The following is an 18,181-nucleotide window of genomic DNA, read 5'->3' on the forward strand; positions in this document are numbered from 1 at the left end:
CAGTCGCAATCCCTATGAGGAGGTAGGGCACCAGATTTGGGCTCTTCAAATACATCCCGGTAATCTGATGAAAACTGAGGGACTTCAGAAGGAGTGGAAGGCGAAATTGACAACAATGGAACATCACCATGTGCCCCCTGACAACCCCAGCTGGACACAGACATAGATTTCCAATCCAACACTGGATTATGGACCTGTAGCCATGGCAACCCCAAAACGACCACATCATGCAGATTATGCAACACCAAAAAGCGAATATCCTCCTGATGTGCAGGAGCCATGCACATGGTCAATTGAGTCCAGTACTGAGGCTTATTCTTGGCCAAAGGCGTAGCATCAATTCCTCTCAATGGAATAGGATACTGCAAGGGCTCCAAGAAAAAACCACAGCGCCTGGCAAACTCCAAATCCATCAAATTCAGGGCAGCGCCCGAATCCACAAATGCCGTTACAGAATAGGACGACAGAGAGCAAATCAGAGTAACGGACAAAAGAAATTTAAACTGTACCGTACCAATGATGGCAGACCTAGCGAACCGCTTAGTGCGCTTAGGACAATCGGAGATAGCATGAGTGGATTCACCACAGTAAAAACACAGCCCATTCTGACGTCTGTGTTCTTGCCGTTCCGCTCTGGTCAAAGTCCTATCACACTGCATAGGCTCAGGCCTATGCTCAGAGAATACCGCCAGATGGTGCACAGCTTTGCGCTCACGCATGCGCCGATCGATCTGAATGGCCAAAGACATAGACTCATTCAGACCAGCAGGTGTGGGAAATCCCACCATGACATCCTTAAGGGCTTCAGAAAGACCCTTTCTGAAAATTGCCGCCAGGGCACATTCATTCCACTGAGTAAGCACAGACCACTTTCTAAACTTCTGACAGTACACCTCCGCTTCATCCTGACCCTGACACAAAGCCATCAAGATTTTCTCTGCCTGATCCACTGAATTTGGTTTATCATAAAGCAATCCAAGCGCCAGAAAAAACGCATCAACATCACGCAATGCAGGATCTCCTGGCGCAAGGAAAAATGCCCAGTCTTGAGGGTCACCCCGCAACAAAGAAAGCATTAAGCTACTTACTGGTAGCGGCATTTTTCGGAGGCCCATGACAGCACTACGAGAGAGGGGATCCGCCCTTCAGGAACAGGAAACCTACAGATACAAAAGGGCGGTACCTCTCCCCATGCATCAGTTGTATATTAGAGCCTGAGAGGACTACCGCGGTTAGTAGCACACAAACATACATTATATACAGTTTATGTCCAAAAATAATCAATCATAATGAACTATATACCACACGTGAGATCTATCTATCTCATTATATACATTATGGGAAGTGCAACCCCCACGTGAATAGGGAGGGAACTAAGGGTGCTGTCATGGGCCTCCGAAAAATGCCGCTACCAGTAAGTAGCTTAATGCTTTATTCGGACTCCCATGACAGCACTACGAGAGAATTACAGAGATGTAAACTACCTTAGGGAGGGACTATAGCCTGTAGCACCCTTAACCCGAAGGTGAGATCAGAAGAGAACCCCAAGTCCAACCTATAGTGCTTGAAAAAGGTGGAAGGGGATGACCACGTAGCTGCCTTACATATCTGGTCGATGGAAACTCCAGATCTCTCAGCCCAGGATGCAGCCATGGCTCGAGTGGAATGTGCCCTCAGATTCTGCGGAGCTGGACCTCCACCTGCAGTATAAGCCAGAGAGATAGCCTCCCTAATCCACTTCGCTAGCGTGTACTTCGACACTCTAAGACCTTTCCTGGGACCTTGGAAAGATAGAAACAACGCCTCCTCTCTCTTCCAAGCATCAGTGACTGATATATATTCTAAGAGACATCTCCTAACATCTAACGTATGGAGTAACTCCTCTTTGGAATTAGAAGGATTAGGGAGAAATGATGGTAGAACTATCTCCTGAGATCTATGAAATTCTGAGGCCACTTTTGGTAAGTAAGCTGGATCTGGTCTGAGGACTACTCTGTCCTGTAGAAACTCTGTATAGGGGGACAGCCTAGAAAGAGCCTGTATGTCTCCTACCCTACGAGCAGATGTAATTGCCACCAAAAATGCTGTTTTGAGGGATAGTAATTTAAGTGAGGCTGAATGTAAAGGCTCAAACGGTTCTTTAGTCAAGGCTGAGAGGACTAGGTTAAGATCCCAAGGCATTGACCTATTCCTGTGTATAGGTCTGGATCTACTAGCTGCTTTGAAGAACCTTGATACCCAATAATTACCAGCAATGTTGCAAGAAAATAAGGCCCCTAGGGCTGAGACTTGTACTTTTAGCGTACTCGTGGATAGATTTAGCTCTAGCCCTCTCTGCAGGAATTCTAGAATCTGGTTAATTGGTAAACCCTCTTCGATATTAAAATTTGAAGAGGCCAGAAACTTCCTCCAAGTTCTAGAGTAGATCTTATGTTGTTATGAGTTTTCTACTCTTCATAAGGGTATCAATGAGATTTGGAGAAAATCCTCTGTTTTTTTAACAGTGACCTTTCAAAGACCAAGCCGTCAAATGTAGACCCTTCACTTGTGGATGGTTGATCGGACCTTGATGAAGTAGGTCCGGGATGTCTGGCAGTACCCAGGGGTCTTCCACCGACATGGTCCTGAGCCAGGAGAACCAAGCCCTTCGGGGCCAGAACGGAGCGATCAGTATGATTCTCGCTTGATCCTCCCTTATCTTTCTGACCACCAGAGGCAACAGGTTTAGCGGGGGAAACGCATAAGCCAACCGGAAATCCCATCTGATCAGGAAGGCATCCACTACCAGCGGATATTCCCTGGGATTCAAGGAACAGAATTTTTTCGTTTTTCTGTTGTCCTTGTTGGCAAATAGGTCCACCTCTGGATGACCCCACCTGCGGACAATCTGGTTGAAGATTTTTGTGTTCAGAGACCACTCTCCTTGTCTTAAGGTGTTTCGACTTAGAAAGTCCGCCTTTATATTTTCCTTCCCTTTTATATGTACTGCGGATAAAGATAGAAAATGGTTTTCCGCTATCTGGAGCAGGCGGTCCGCTATTTCCATCAGGGACTCGGAGCGTGTTCCACCTTGGTGATTCACGTAGGCCACTGCCACCTGATTGTCGGAGAGGATTTTGACATGGTGACCCTGTAGATACACGAGGAGTTCCTTAATTGATAATTCAATCGCCAACAACTCCTTTTGATTAGAAGAGGCTGATGTTTGGGGGTCCCATAGACCCTGGATCTGTAGGATCCTGCCCCTCCAGGAACAGGAAACCAACTGATGCATGGGGAGAGGTACCGCCCTTTTGTATCTGTAGGTTTCCTGTTCCTGAAGGGCGGATCCCCTCTCTCGTAGTGCTGTCATGGGAGTCCGAATAAATAATGATTTTTACCTGTTGAACGGGGTCACCAGAGGAGCAGGGTTTCAAAGCTAGAAACAGTTTACAATTATTTTTGAAATTCAAGAACCTAGATCTATCCCCAGAAAATAAGTCAGGAATAGGATTTCTAGGCTCTAACATAGGATTCTGAACCACAAAATCTTGAATGTTTTGTACCCTTGCAGTGAGATGATCCACACAAGAGGACAGACCTTGAATGTCCATATCTACACCTGTGTCCTGAACCACCCAAAGGTCTAGGGGAAAAGAAAGACAACACAGTGCAAAGAAAAAAAAATGGTCTCAGAAGTTCTCATATCCCTCTATTGAGATGCATTAATACTTTGGGCCAACTGTACTGTTATGACCTGGTGGTTAGGAGCACCCAGACTGACCTGATAGTTAAACCTCATACAGGACAAGCTCTGGGATGTGGGAGCTCTGCTGACCGCAAGCCCTAATCCTATCACACACACTAGAAATAGCCGTGGAGCGCTCCTGACCAGACCTAGGCGCCTCGTCACAGCCTAAGAACTATCTAGCCCTAGAGATAGAAAATAAAGCCTACCTTGCCTCAGAGAAATTCCCCAAAGGTAAAGGAAGCCCCCCACATATATTGACTGTGAGTAAAGATGAAAGTCACAAACGCAGAAATGAAACAGGTTTCAGCAAAGGGAGGCCAGACTTACTAAATAGACAGAGGATAGGAAAGGTAACTTTGCGATCAGCACAAAAAACCTACAAAAGACCATGCAGAGTGTGCAAAAAGGACCTCCGCACCGACTCACGGTGCGGAGGGGCCACTCTGCATCCCAGAGCTTCCAGCTAGCAAGACAACATCATGATAACCAGCTGGACAAGAAAACAGTGAACAAATAATGACTATCAGGAACTTAGCTTCTGCAGGAGAAGGCAGGTCACCAGAGAGATCCAGGAGCGAACTGAACCAATGCAAAAACATTGACAGCTGGCATGGAGTAACGATCTGAGAGGAGTTAAATAGAGCAGCAAGCCAAAAGATAAACCACATCACCTGTGTAAGGAACCTCAGAAGCAGCAGCTTCACTCATAGCCACCAGAGGGAGCCCATAGACAGAACTCGCCGAAGTACCATTCACGACCACAGGAGGGAGTTCGACAACAGAATTCACAACAGGATCCCCTCTCTCAAGTGGGTGCTGTCGTGGCTCTATAAAAGAGCAGTACCGGTACGTAATCCTGTGTTTTTTTTACTTATAATAAAAACAAGCACAAATAAGAATCTTCATCACACCAAAAATGACACTAAAAAACTAAAATTTTCAGAAAAGTAAAATTAACAATATTTTCTTAAATTAAGCCATTCCTTATTTTTTTTCTATAACTTAATAACAGTTTAAAAACCAGGAAAGAATTTCACAAATAGATGTAGGAAAAATATATATCTTTGTACCATGACAAAGAGACCTGAGTAGTTTGTTACCATTTTTTCAGTTAGCCATTAAAAGGTATCAAGCACTGAAAACTCTCAAATCTTAATATTTTACAAATAGATGCATGGTGTTGTCTGGAAAGAGTGATCAGCATGGTGTGCAGTCAGCGATGATTACATGTAAATTATCATCAAAAAGTATGCAGAAAAAAAATTACCTTGTTTAAAAAACACACAACATAGTTCTTGGTCTCTTCGGATGTGAGACTTTGTGGTACAATTTGTTCATAACTTGTTTCCTAGAAAATAAGAAAATAAACAGTTCCTGTTAACAAATAAATGTTGAAGAGATTTTCCATCTGTCTAATAAATACTATACATACATTATAAATGATGAGCCATGAGAATATATATATAAAAAAAATCACATTTTCCCTACAAAAATAATAATAATAATAATCTTTATTTATATAGCGCCAACATATTCCGCAGCGCTTTACAGTTTAACAGTATCAAACACAACAGTCATAAGTAACAAGGTTAACAATACAATAATTAAAGCGAAATAAAACGATCCTGCTCATGAGAGCTTACAATCTACAATGAGGTGAGGGAGATACAAAGCACAGGCTGGTAATTACAATGATGTATTTACAATGATGGTCCAGCCATCTTCAGAGGGTGGGGGATAGATGGGGATAGTGAATGGGCTACACATACACAAACATAAAATTAGTTTGATTAGTGACCGTGGTAGGCCGCTCTGAACAAATGTGTTTTGACGGAGCGCATAAAACTATGCAAATTGTGGATGGTCCTAATTATCTTGGGGTAGAGCATTCCAGAGGATTGGTGCAGCACGGGAGAAGTCTTGGAGTCGGGAGTGGGAGGTACAGATTAGTACAGAGGTTAGTCGAAAATTGTTTGCAGAGCGCAGCGGTCGGTTAGGCCGATAGACAGAAATGAGGGAGGAGATGTAAGGGGGTGCCGCATTGTGAAGAGCTTTGTGGGTGAGAACAAGTACTTTGAATTGTATCCTGTAATGAATGGGCAGCCAGTGTAATGACTGGCGAAGAGCGGACGCATCCGAGTAACGATTAGCCAGATGGACAACCCTGGCTGCTGCATTAAGGATAGACTGGAGAGGGGAGAGTCGCGTGAGGGGGAGGCCAATTAATAGAGCATTACAGTAGTCCAGACGGGAGTGGATCAGGGTGACAGTGAGGGTTTTTGTTGTTTCCATGGTGAGAAAAGGGCGGATTCTAGAGATGTTCTTTAGGTGTAAGCGGCACGAGCGGGCAAGAGATTGTATATGGGAGGTGAAGGAGAGATCAGAGTCAAACATAACACCCAGACAGCGCGCCTGCTGCTGGGGTGTTATTATGGTGCCACCCACGGAGAGGGAAATGTCAGATTTAGGGAGGTTAGTAGATGGCGGGAGCCGAAGAAGTTCAGTTTTGGAGAGGTTGAGTTTCAGATAGAGAGCGGACATGATGTTGGAGACTGCAGACAGACAGTCAGTGTTTTTTAGCCCCAGATTTTGCATTTTCACAAGGGTAACAGGAGAAATTGCACCATATAAGTTGTTGTGCAATTTCTTCTGAGTATGCGGTTACCAAATATGTGGGCGAAAACTATTGTTTGGGCTCACAGCAGGGCTTAGAAGGAAGGAGTGCCATTTGACATTTTGAATGCAAAATTTGCTGGAATAATTAGCGGACGCCATGCCACACTTGGAGAGCCCCTGATGTATCTAAACAGTGGAAACCCCCACAAGTGACACCATTTTAGAAGCTAGACCTCTCACGGAATGTATTTAGATGTGTGGTGAGCACCTTGAACACCGAGCTTCACACAAGTTTATAACGTACAGCAGTGAAAAAAAACATTGGACACCAAAATTTGTTGTGCATTTACTTCTAAGTACACAGATACCCCATATGTGGTTGAAAACTACCTTTGAGGCACAGTGCAAAGCTCAGAAGGAAAGAAGTGCCATATTAGTATTCACATTTTGCTGGACTGGCTTGAGGCTGCCGTGTCACACTGGCAGAGACCCTGAGGTACCAAAACAGCAAAAAACCCCATAAGAGACCCCATTTTACAAACTACACCTCTCAATTCATCTAGTGATCATATTAACACCACAGGTGGGTCACAGAATTTTATACCATTGGGAAATGAAGAAAAAAAATTATATTTTTACCACTAAATTTTTTATTTAGCCCAAGACTTTACATTTTCACAATGGGAAATAGGTAAAAATGGCACCAAAATTTGTCTCACAATTTCTGCTGAGTGTAGTAATAACATAGTAACATAGTTAGCAAGGCAGAAAAAAGACATTTAATTGTACAATAAACCAGAGGGCGCTGCACCAAACCTAAAATTAATTGCTGCAAATTTTAAGACGAAACCACTCATAGTTAGTAAGGCCGAAAAAAGACATTTGTCCATCCAGTTCAGCCTATATTCCATCATAATAAAACCCCAGATCTATGTCCTTCTACATAACCTAATAATTGTATGATACAATATTGTTCTGCTCCAGGAATTCGTCAAAACGTAAATAGTGTAAAGAAATTCTTTATATATTTGCGCTAAAAATTTGGTTAAAATTATAAATATATGAACTATCGTCTTAAACCCACACCAGTAGTCTCATATATATTGCTGAAATGTTACCTCTATCCTTTGACTGTACTCAAATAGTGCATCCTGCATCCGGAGAGGACCTTTAGTCTGTAGTAGGCGATGTTCGTCCAGCTACTTATTAAAGCTCTCTGTCACAATGATGCCATATAGCAAGAGGTGGTATACGATTAGCGGTTATTCAGAGGACTCCGTCCTGGCCAGAGACTGGCGTCTCTCCTAGAAAATGCAGATTTGCCGTGCACTGGCAGTAATGGCTCGGTCAAAAAATGGAGTCGGCAAGGTGCAGTGTGACTGCAGGACCTTGCGTGACGTCACTGTCACGTGATATAACACGTGACCGGTTACAGGGTGCACACAGAACCAATTGTCCTACGCGTTTCGGAATCACTGATTCCTTCCTCAGGGATGGTTCAGTGTGCATAGTGTGTGCCTTTTATAACGTGCTGGAGCTGTTGTTGCTCGATTATTGGTTAAAAGCAAACAGTTCTATTTCGCTGTTCATCTCAAATATACATCTAGTTTCTTCACGAGACATTTGATGGATAAAATAACCTCCACGCCAATCTTTTTTAACTATTTTAAGTCCAGTAACTGTAATGTCTTTCAATGAGCCACCATGATATTTTGCAAAATGCTGGGATAAAGGATGTCCCATAAACTTATTGCTGATGTTACGCAAATGTTCTCTAATCCTCACATGCATTGGGCATATGGTCCGGCCTATATATAGTTTCCCGCAAGGACAGGTTAAGCCATATATTATACCTTTAGTGGAGCAAGTGATATAGTCCTTAATCTTGATTTCTGATGATTGGTTAGAGATTGAGATTTGTTTTTTAGTACCCAGTCTCTTACATGGTAAACATTTTTTACAAAGGAAAAAAACGTTGGGAATTGGTAATAAGAGGGGGGTTTTCATCTTCAAAGGTTTACAAATCGTAGGGGCTATTATATTTCCAAGGTTATTCGCCTTTTTGTAAACAAATCTCGGACGCATTGGTAGTAATTCTCCAATTACTTTATCCTCCTTCAGAATATTCCAATGTTTGTTAACAATCTTATTTAAAAGTTTACTATAAGAGTTATATTGCGTTATAATCGGAATTCCATCATCTTCCCATTTTTGACTGCTTTTATCTTTTTTACCATTTTTATCTATTTGCGCCAATAATTTTTCTCGTAAGTATCCTCCAACTTGTCTTTTGGTTTCTAACAGACATTGCTTGTCATAACCCTTACATTGAAATCTCTCCACTAAACGGTCGGCTTCTATATTATAATCCTCTGGCCTAAAACAATTCCTATGAGCTCTTATAAATTGGCTCTTCGGAAGATTCAAGAGCCAACTCGGAAGATGACAACTGTCCAGAGCAATATAATTATTAGAGTCAGTGGGCTTTTGATACATCTGAGTATGACTTCTACTATTTTCTACAAAAATCTTTAAATCTAAAAAGTTTTTCTTTATTACTAAATGTTGCCGTGAACTTTAAAAAATAATTTTTATTTATTCCATAAACAAAATCATTCAGGGAGGTGGGACCACCTGACCGTATAAATATTATGTCATCAATAAACCTCTGCCACAGGACCAGGTTCGCCCGCAGTGACCACCCATGGAAAATGGTCTCATCTTCCCACTTTCCGACGTATAGGTTTGCATAACTGGGGGCGAACCTGGTACCCATGGCAGTCCCCAACTCCTGGGAGTAGTAGTGCGCCCCAAATTTAAAATAATTATGTATTAAAATAAAATCTATACAGTCTATGATAAAAGAGGTTTGATCTTCTGGTGTCGGGCTGTTCTTGGACATGAAGTATTTTACTGCCTCACATTCTTTTTTGTGTTTAATTACGGTGTACAGGGAAGTAATGTCAAGAGTCCCTATGATATAATGTTCTTCCCATTGTGCGTTCTGTAAAATATTTAAAATATGTGAGCTATCCTTTAGGTAGGACGGAAGTTTAGGGCATAATTTCTGTAGATAACAATCCACGAATCTAGAGAGATTAGATGTGAGACCACCTATAGCAGAAATTATTGGTCTCCCGTCTGGGTGTATGGGGTATTTATGCACTTTTGGTGGATAATAAAAATATGGGACTCTAGGATGAGTAATATTAACGAAATCAAGTTCATTTTTGTTTAAGAACTCCTGAAATCCTATTTTGATTAAGTGTTGCATCTCTTCAAAGTAATGGGCTGATGGATCCATCGCGAGTTTCCTATAAGTGCGAGTGTCACTTAATAGGCATAGTGATTCTTTATTATAATCTACAGTATTCAAAATGACTATCCCGCCGCCTTTGTCAGCCGGCCTGATAGTAATATCCTTGTTGCTTTGAAGTTGTTGAATCGCCTTACGTTCTTGGTTAGATAAATTATATTTAAATTTAGAACACTTTTTGTTTGAGATGTTCCTAATATCGCAAGTGACATTATTCTAAAATGCTTCAAAGGCCTCAGAATACTTTTGAATAGGATTAAAATTTGATTTCTTTTTTAAACCAGTATGATTATATGGATCAAATATCTCTGTAGAGCCATTGTCACTATCTTTAATTAATTTCTTCTTTATATATCGTATATACTCGAGTATAAGCCGACCCGAGTATAAGCCAACCCCCCTAATTTTGCCACAAAAAACTGGGAAAACTTATTGACTCGAGTATAAGCCTAGGGTGGAAAATGCAGCAGCTACCGGTGAATTTCAAAAATAAAAATAGATGCTCCATACCATTCATTATTGCCCCATAGATGCTCCATATAAAGCTGTGCAATATATAATGCTCCATACCATTGATTATTGCCCCATAGATTATCCATATATAGCTGTGCCATATAGAATGCTCTGCACCGTTCATTATGTCCCCATAGATGCTCCATATAAAGCTGTGCCCCATATACAATGCTCTGCACCGTTCATTATGGCCCTATAGATGCTCCTTATAAAGCTGTGCCATATATGCTCTGCACCGTTCATTATGGCCCCATAGATGCTCCTTATAAAGCTGTGCCATATATGCTCTGCACCGTTCCTTATGGCCCCATAGATGCTCCTTATAAAGCTGTGCCATATATGCTCTGCACCGTTCATTATGGCCCCATAGATGCTCCTTATAAAGCTTTGCCATATATAATGCTCTGCATCGTTCATTATGGCCCCATAGATGCTCCACATAAATCTGTGCCATATATGCTCCGCATCGTTCAGTTTGGCCCCATAGATGCTCCTTATAAAGCTGTGCCATATATGCTCTGCACCGTTCAGTTTGGCCCCATAGATGCTTATAAAGCTGTGCCCTATATGCTCTGCACCGTTCAGTTTGGCCCCATAGATGCTCATTATAAATCTGTGCCCTATATGCTCTGCACCATTCAGTTTGGCCCCATAGATGCTCATAAAGCTGTGCCCTATATGCTCTGCACCGTTCAGTTTGGCCCCATAGATGCTCCACATAAATCTGTGCCATATATAACGCTGCTGCTGCAATAAAAAAAAAAAACACATACTCACCTATCTTGCTTGCAGCTCCCCAGCGTCCGGTCCCGGCGTCTCTCTGCACTGACTGATCAGGCAGAGGGCGCCGCGCACACTATATGCGTCATCCCGCCCTCTGACCTGCACAGTCAGAGCGGAGAGACGCCGGGAAGATGGAGCGGCGCCCGGCGTGTGGATCGTGGACAGGTAAATATGACATACTTACCTAGTCCCGGCGATCCTGACGCTCCCCCTGCCCGTCACACTGTCTTCGGGTGCCGCAGCTTCTTCCTCTATCAGAGGTCACCGTTACCGCTGATTAGAGAAATGAATATGCGGCTCCACCCCTATGGGAGTGGAGTCCATATTGATAAGTTTAATTAGCGGTCCCACGTGACCGCTGTACAGGGGAAGAGCTGTGGCACCCGAAGACAGCGTGACAGGCAGGGGGAGCGTCAGGACCGCCGGGACTAGGTAAGTATGCCTCAGCCCTCTGTCCCCCTCACCCGCCGACCCTGCCACAGACCATGACTCGAGTATAATCTGAAATTTGGGCTGAAAATCTCGGCTTATACTCGAGTATATACGGTAATATTTCTTGATCGCCAATTTCCTCATAAATAATTTGATCCCTAAATAGGCCTGAAATTTATCAAACTTGGTGCTTGGTGCATATTTGAGACCTTTGTTTAATAGACAAATTTCATTTTTGTGCATTATATGATTACTCAAATTGAAGATCTTCTGTTCTAATGGGGCTGAGGTGCTTTCCTGGTGTTGATATAATTGCCCCTTTTTTTTGGTAGATTTCCCGCCCCTACTGCCCCTTTTTCGTGTTTTCTTTGACCTCCCTGAAAAAAAGGAGGAAGGTGGCTTTGTTTAGTTTTTAATTTGGTTTTTAGTTGTTGTTTCTTTTGTTCTACTAGGCGAGATGGATCACCAATTGACCGTATCGGTTGTGGATGAGAATCACCACGAGAGGTCCCAGGTGGGCTTTCAATGTTCTCAAGTGTTAGAAACCTATTCTGTGTTTCAATCATAGGTAGAGGGGTGGAGATAACTGGTGCAATACTTTGATTATTTAAATTATCATTGGTGTTTGTTTCTATAGCACCATTGGTAATATTTCCTTCATTTAATAGTGAAGTTTTCCATATCAGAAGTAAGATGAATAGAAAATCTTTCACTTGAGGATAATAATTGACTATCATCTCCATGGGTTTCATCTAATGTAACCATTTGAAGGTTCTGCTTTGGCGTGTAATAATAGTCTACATTATGTGACTTTTCTTTCCTTTTTTTGCCATTGTCAGAGTCGCCGTTTTGGTTTATCTGATTTGGATGCCAACTCCTCCCTTCACCAGACCAGTCTCTGCCAAATTTCCTGTTTCCTCTCCATTATTTCATTTTCTTTAATCTTAATCCTTCTACGTATGTGATCAGAGAGTTTGATGATCTGTGGATGCACTATTTGAGTACAGTCAAAGGATAGAGGTAACATTTCATCAATACAGTTATATGAAAAAGTTTGGGCACCCCTATTAATCTTAAGCTTAATGTTTTATAAAAATAGTTTTTTTTTGCAACAGCTATTTCAGTTTCATATATCTAATAACTGTTGGACACAGTAATGTTTCTGCCTTGAAATGAGGTTTATTGTACCAACAGAAAATGTGCAATCTGCATTCAAACAAAATTTGACAGGTGCATAAGTATGGGCACCCTTATCATTTTCTTGTTTTAAATACTCCTACCTACTTTTTACTGACTTACTAAAGCACTTTTTTTGGTTTTCTAACCTCATTGAGCTTTGAACTTCATAGCCAGGTGTATGCAATCATGAGAAAAGCTACTTAAAGTGGTCACTTGCAAGTTGTTCTCCTGTTTGAATTTCCTCTGAAGAGTGGCATCATGGGCTCCTCAAAACAACTGTCTAATGATCTGAAAACAAAGATTATTCAACATAGTTGTTCAGAGGAAGAAAAAAAGCTGTCTCAGAGATTTAACCTGTCAATTTCCACTGTGAGGAGCATTGTAAGGAAATGGAAGAACACAGGTACAGTTCTTGTTAAGGCCAGAAGTGGCAGGCCAAGAAAAACATCAGAAAGGCAAAGAAGAATGATGAGATCAGTCAAGGACAATCCTCAGACCACCTCCAGAGAGCTGCAGCATCAACTTGCTGCAGATGGTGTCACTGTGCATCGGTCAACTATACAACGCACTTTGCACAAGGAGAAGCTGTATGGGAGAGTGATGTGAAAGAAGCCATTTCTGCAAGCACGCCACAAACAGAGTCGGCTGAGGTATGCAAAAGAAGCCAATTTCTTTTTGGAAGAAGGTCCTGTGGACTGATGAAACAAAGATTGAGTTGTTTGGTCATACAAAAAGGCGTTATGCATGGCGGCCAAAAAACACAGCATTCCAAGAAAAACACTTGCTACCCACAGTAAAATTTGGTGGAGGTTCCATCATGCTTTGGGGCTGTGTGGCCAATGCCGGCACCGGGAATCTTGTTAAAGTTGAGGGACGCATGGATTCCTCTCAGTATCAGCAGATTCTTGACAATAATGGTCATGAGTCAGTGACAAAGTTGAAGTTGCGCAGGGGATGGATCTTTCAGCAAGACAATGATCCAAAACACCGCTCTAAATCTACTCAGGCATTCATGCAGAGGAACAATTACACTGTTCTGGAATGGCCATCCCAGTCCCCAGACCTGAATATCATTGAACATCTGTAGGATCATTTGAAGAGGGCTGTCCATTCTCGGCGACCATCAAACTTAACTGAACTGGAATTGTTTTGTAAAGAGGAATGGTCAAAAATACCTTCATCCAGGATCCAGGAACTCAAAAAAAGCTACAGGAAGCGACTAGAGGCTGTTATTTTTGCAAAAGGAGGATCTACTAAATATTAATGTCACTTTTCTGGTGGGGTGCCCATACTTATGCACCTGTCAAATTTTGTTTGAATGCAGATTGCATATTTTCTGTTAGTACAATAAACCTCATTTCAAGGCAGAAACATTACTGTGTCCAACACTTTTTTAGATATATGAAACTGAAATAGCTGTTGCAAAAAAAAAAACAATTTTTATAAAACATTAAGCTTAATATTAATAGGGGTGCCCAAACTTTTTCATATAACTGTATATATGAGACTACTGGTGTGGGTTTAAGACGGTAGTTCATATATTTATAATTTTAACCGAATTTGTAGCGCAAATACATAAAGAATTTCCTTACACAAAAAAAAGACATTTGTCCATCCAGTTCATCCTTCCAAAGAACCTAATAACTGTAAGATACGATATTGTTACGCTTCAGGAAGACATCCAGGTCTCTCTTGAACCCCTTGACTGAGTTCGCCATTACTACCTCCTCAGGCAAGGAATTCCAAATTCTCACTGCCCTAACAGTAAAGAATCCTGTTCTATGTTGGTGGAAAAACCTTCTCTCCTCCAGACGCAGAGAATGCCCCCTTGTGACCGTCATCTTCTTGGAGAGATATTTGTATTGTCCCCTTATACACTTATACATGGTTATTAGATCGCTCCCCAGTCGTCTTTTTCCTAGACTGAATAATCCTAATTTTGCTAATCTCTCTGGGTATTGTAGTTCCCCCATCCCCTTTATTAATTTTGTTGCCCTCCTTTGTACTCGCTCTAGTTTCATTATATCCTTCATTAGCACCGGTGCCCAAAACTGTACACAGTACTCCAAGTACGGTCTAACCAGGGATTTGTGCAGAGGCAGCTGCTGCCTGGCACTGGCTGCTCCAGGTAAGTTTATCATTAACTAGGATCCCCAAGTCCTTCTCAATGTCAGATTTACCCAGTGTTTTCACATTCAGTGTGTAATCGTGATATCGATTCCTTCTTCCCATGTGTATAACATTACATTTATCATTGTTAAACCACATCTGCCACCTTTCGGACAAAGTTTCCAACTTACACAGATCCATTTGTAGCTGAATACTATCTTATTTTGTACTGACTGCTTTACATAGTTTTGTATCATCTGCAAATATCAATGTTTTACTGTGTAAATCTTCTACTAGATCGTTAATAAATATGTTGAAGACAATAGGTCCCAACACCGATCCCTGTGGTACACCACTGGTCACAGCGACTCAGTTAGAGAATATAACATTTATAACCACCCTCTGTTTTCTAGCACTAAACCAGTTACTGTATATACTCAAGTATAAGCCAAGATTTTCAGCCCATTTTTTGGGCTGAAAGTGCCCGTCTCAGCTTATACTCGAGTCGTTGTCCCAGGGGTCGGCGGGGGAGAGGCAGCTGTGAAATCATACTTACCTGCTCCCGGCGTGGCTCTGCATCTCTGATGGTCTCCAGGCGCTGGCAGCTCTTCCTGTGTTCGGCGGTCACGTGGTACCTCTCATTAAAGTAATGAATATGGACGCATATTCATTACTTTAATGAGCGGTACAATGTGACTGCTGAACACCGGAACAAGTTACTGACAAGCAGGGACAGCGCTGGGAGCAGGTGAGTATAACAGGGTGAGCATTGCACGATATTCACCTCTCCTTGCTCCACCGCCGGACCCCGCTCCATCTTTCGCGTCCTCTGGCTGTGACTGTTCAGGTCAGAGGGCGCGATGACGTGTTTAGTGTGCGCACCGCCCTCTGCCTGAACAGTCACTGCAGAGAGCCAGAAGACAGAGCGGCGCCCGGCGGTGGAACGGGGAGAGGTGAATATCGCAAGTGCCAGGGACCTGAGCGACGAGAGGTGAGTATGTGATTTTTTTTTTTAATCGCAGCAAAAGCATATGGGGCATAATCTTTGGAGCAACTTATGGGGCCATCAACCTTTATGGGGCATAATTTATGGAGCATAATCAATGGAGCATCTTATGGGGCATAATCTATGGCGCATTTTATGGGGCATAATCTATGGAGCATCTTATGGGGCATAATCTATAAAGCATTTTATGGGGCATAATCTATGGAGCATCTTATGGGGCCATCAACCTTTGTGCAGCATTATATCGTGAACATGTTTCTATGGAGCATCTTATGGGGCCATTATTAGCCTACAGTTAGGGCCAGAAATATTTGGACAGTGACACAAGTTTTGTTATTTTAGCTGTTTACAAAAACATGTTCAGAAATACAATTATATATATAATATGTGCTGAAAGTGCACACTCCCAGCTGCAATATGATAGTTTCCACATCCAAATCGGAGAAAGGGTTTAGGAATCATAGCTCTGTAATGCATAGCGTCCTCTTTTTCAAGGGACCAAAAGTAATTGGACAATGGACTCTAAGGGCTGCAATTAACTCTGAAGGCGTCTCCCTCGTTAACCTGTGATCAATGAAGTAGTTAAAAGGTCAGGGGTGGATTCCAGGTGTGTGGTTTTGCATTTGGAAGCTGTTGCTGTGAGCAGACAACATGCGGTCAAAGGAACTCTCAATTGAGGTGAAGCAGAACATCCTGAGGCTGAAAAAAAAGAAAAAATCCATCAGAGAGATAGACATGCTTGGAGTAGCAAAATCAACAGTTGGGTACATTCTGAGAAAAAAGGAATTGACTGGTGAGCTTGGGAACTCAAAAAGGCCTGGGCGTCCACGGATGACAACAGTGGTGGATGATCGCCGCATACTTAATTTGGTGAAGAAGAACCCGTTCACAACATCAACTGAAGTCCAGAACACTCTCAGTGAAGTAGGTGTATCTGTCTCTAAGTCAACAGTAAAGAGAAGACTCCATGACAGTAAATACAAAGGGTTCACATCTAGATGCAAACCATTCATCAATACCAAAAATAGACAGGCCAGAGTTAAATTTGCAGAAAAACACCTCAAGAAGCCAGCTCAGTTCTGGAAAAGTATTCTATGGACAGATGAGACAAAGATCAACCTGTACCAGAATGATGGGAAGAAAAAAGTTTGGAGAAGAAAGGGAACGGCACATGATCCAAGGCACACCACATCCTCTGTAAAACATGGTGGAGGCAACGTGATGGCATGGGCATGCATGGCTTTCAATGGCACTGGGTCACTTGTGTTTATTGATGACATAAGAGCAGACAAGAGTAGCCGGATGAATTCTGAAGTGTACCGGGATATACTTTCAGCCCAGATTCAGCCAAATGCTGCAAAGTTGATTGGACGGCGCTTCATAGTACAGACAGACAATGACCCCAAGCATACAGCCAAAGCTACCCAGGAGTTCATGAGTGCCAAAAAGTGGAACATTCTGCAATGGCCAAGTCAATCTCCAGATCTAAACCCAATTGAGCATGCATTTCACTTGCTCAAATCCAGACTTAAGACGGAAAGACCCACAAACAAGCAAGACCTGAAGGCTGCGGCTGTAAAGGCCTGGCAAAGCATTAAGAAGGAGGAAACCCAGCGTTTGGTGATGTCCATGGGTTCCAGACTTAAGGCAGTGATTGCCTCCAAAGGATTTGCAACAAAATATTGAAAATAAAAATATTTTGTTTGGGTTATGTTTATTTGTCCAATTACTTTTGACCTCCTAAAATGTGGAGTGTTTGTAAAGAAATGTGTACAATTCCTACATTTTCTATCAGATATTTTTGTTCAACCCTTCAAATTAAACGTTACAATCTGCACTTGAATTCTGTTGTAGAGGTTTCATTTCAAATCCAATGTGGTGGCATGCAGAGCCCAACTTGCGAAAATTGTGTCACTGTCCAAATATTTCTGGCCCTAACTGTATATGCACAATTGTATGGGGCACATGATTCTATGGAGCATCTTATGGGGCCATCAACCTTTGTGTAGCATTCTATGGGGCAAATGTTTCTATAGAGCATCTTATGGGGCCATTATTAACCTTTGTGCTGCATTGTATGGGGCATATTTTAATATGAAGCATTTTATGGAGCCCATCAAACTGTATGGAGCATTATATGGGGCGTATTTTGTATGGAGCATCTTATGGGGCCCATCATGAACTATATGGAGCATTTTATGGGGCTCCTGATTCAATATGGATATTCAAAAACACTTAACCTACTGATGTCTCAATTAATTTTACTTTTATTGGTATCTATTTTTACTTTTTTTTTAAATTCTTTATTTAAGTTTTCAAATAATATAAACAAATATCAAACAAAAATGCTCACAAATGAATCCCAAATATATGTTAAGACAAGAGATTATGGTGCACTAAAAAATACATGAAATCCAAACAAATGTAGTTGGAAGAAGATAAGTGAGCATAATAAACATAAACAAACTGGTTCAGGCCTAAAGAGAATAGCCTAAAG

At 42.0% G+C, this 18,181-nt stretch overlaps 1 protein-coding gene across 2 annotated transcripts in view; it reads right to left on the minus strand.

Moving 5' to 3' along the window:
* FIRRM (FIGNL1 interacting regulator of recombination and mitosis) overlaps positions 1-18,181 on the minus strand; it is a 693,335-nt gene that overhangs the window by 47,312 nt on the left and 627,842 nt on the right. For both annotated transcript variants that reach the window (XM_069737142.1, XM_069737143.1), the window contains one exon: positions 4,998-5,078. In XM_069737142.1, coding sequence (XP_069593243.1) covers positions 4,998-5,078 — 81 coding nt within the window. The remainder of the gene's footprint in view (positions 1-4,997; positions 5,079-18,181) is intronic.

This window comes from Ranitomeya imitator, chromosome 8 (assembly GCF_032444005.1).
Source record: "Ranitomeya imitator isolate aRanImi1 chromosome 8, aRanImi1.pri, whole genome shotgun sequence".
Lineage (NCBI taxonomy): Eukaryota > Metazoa > Chordata > Amphibia > Anura > Dendrobatidae > Ranitomeya > Ranitomeya imitator.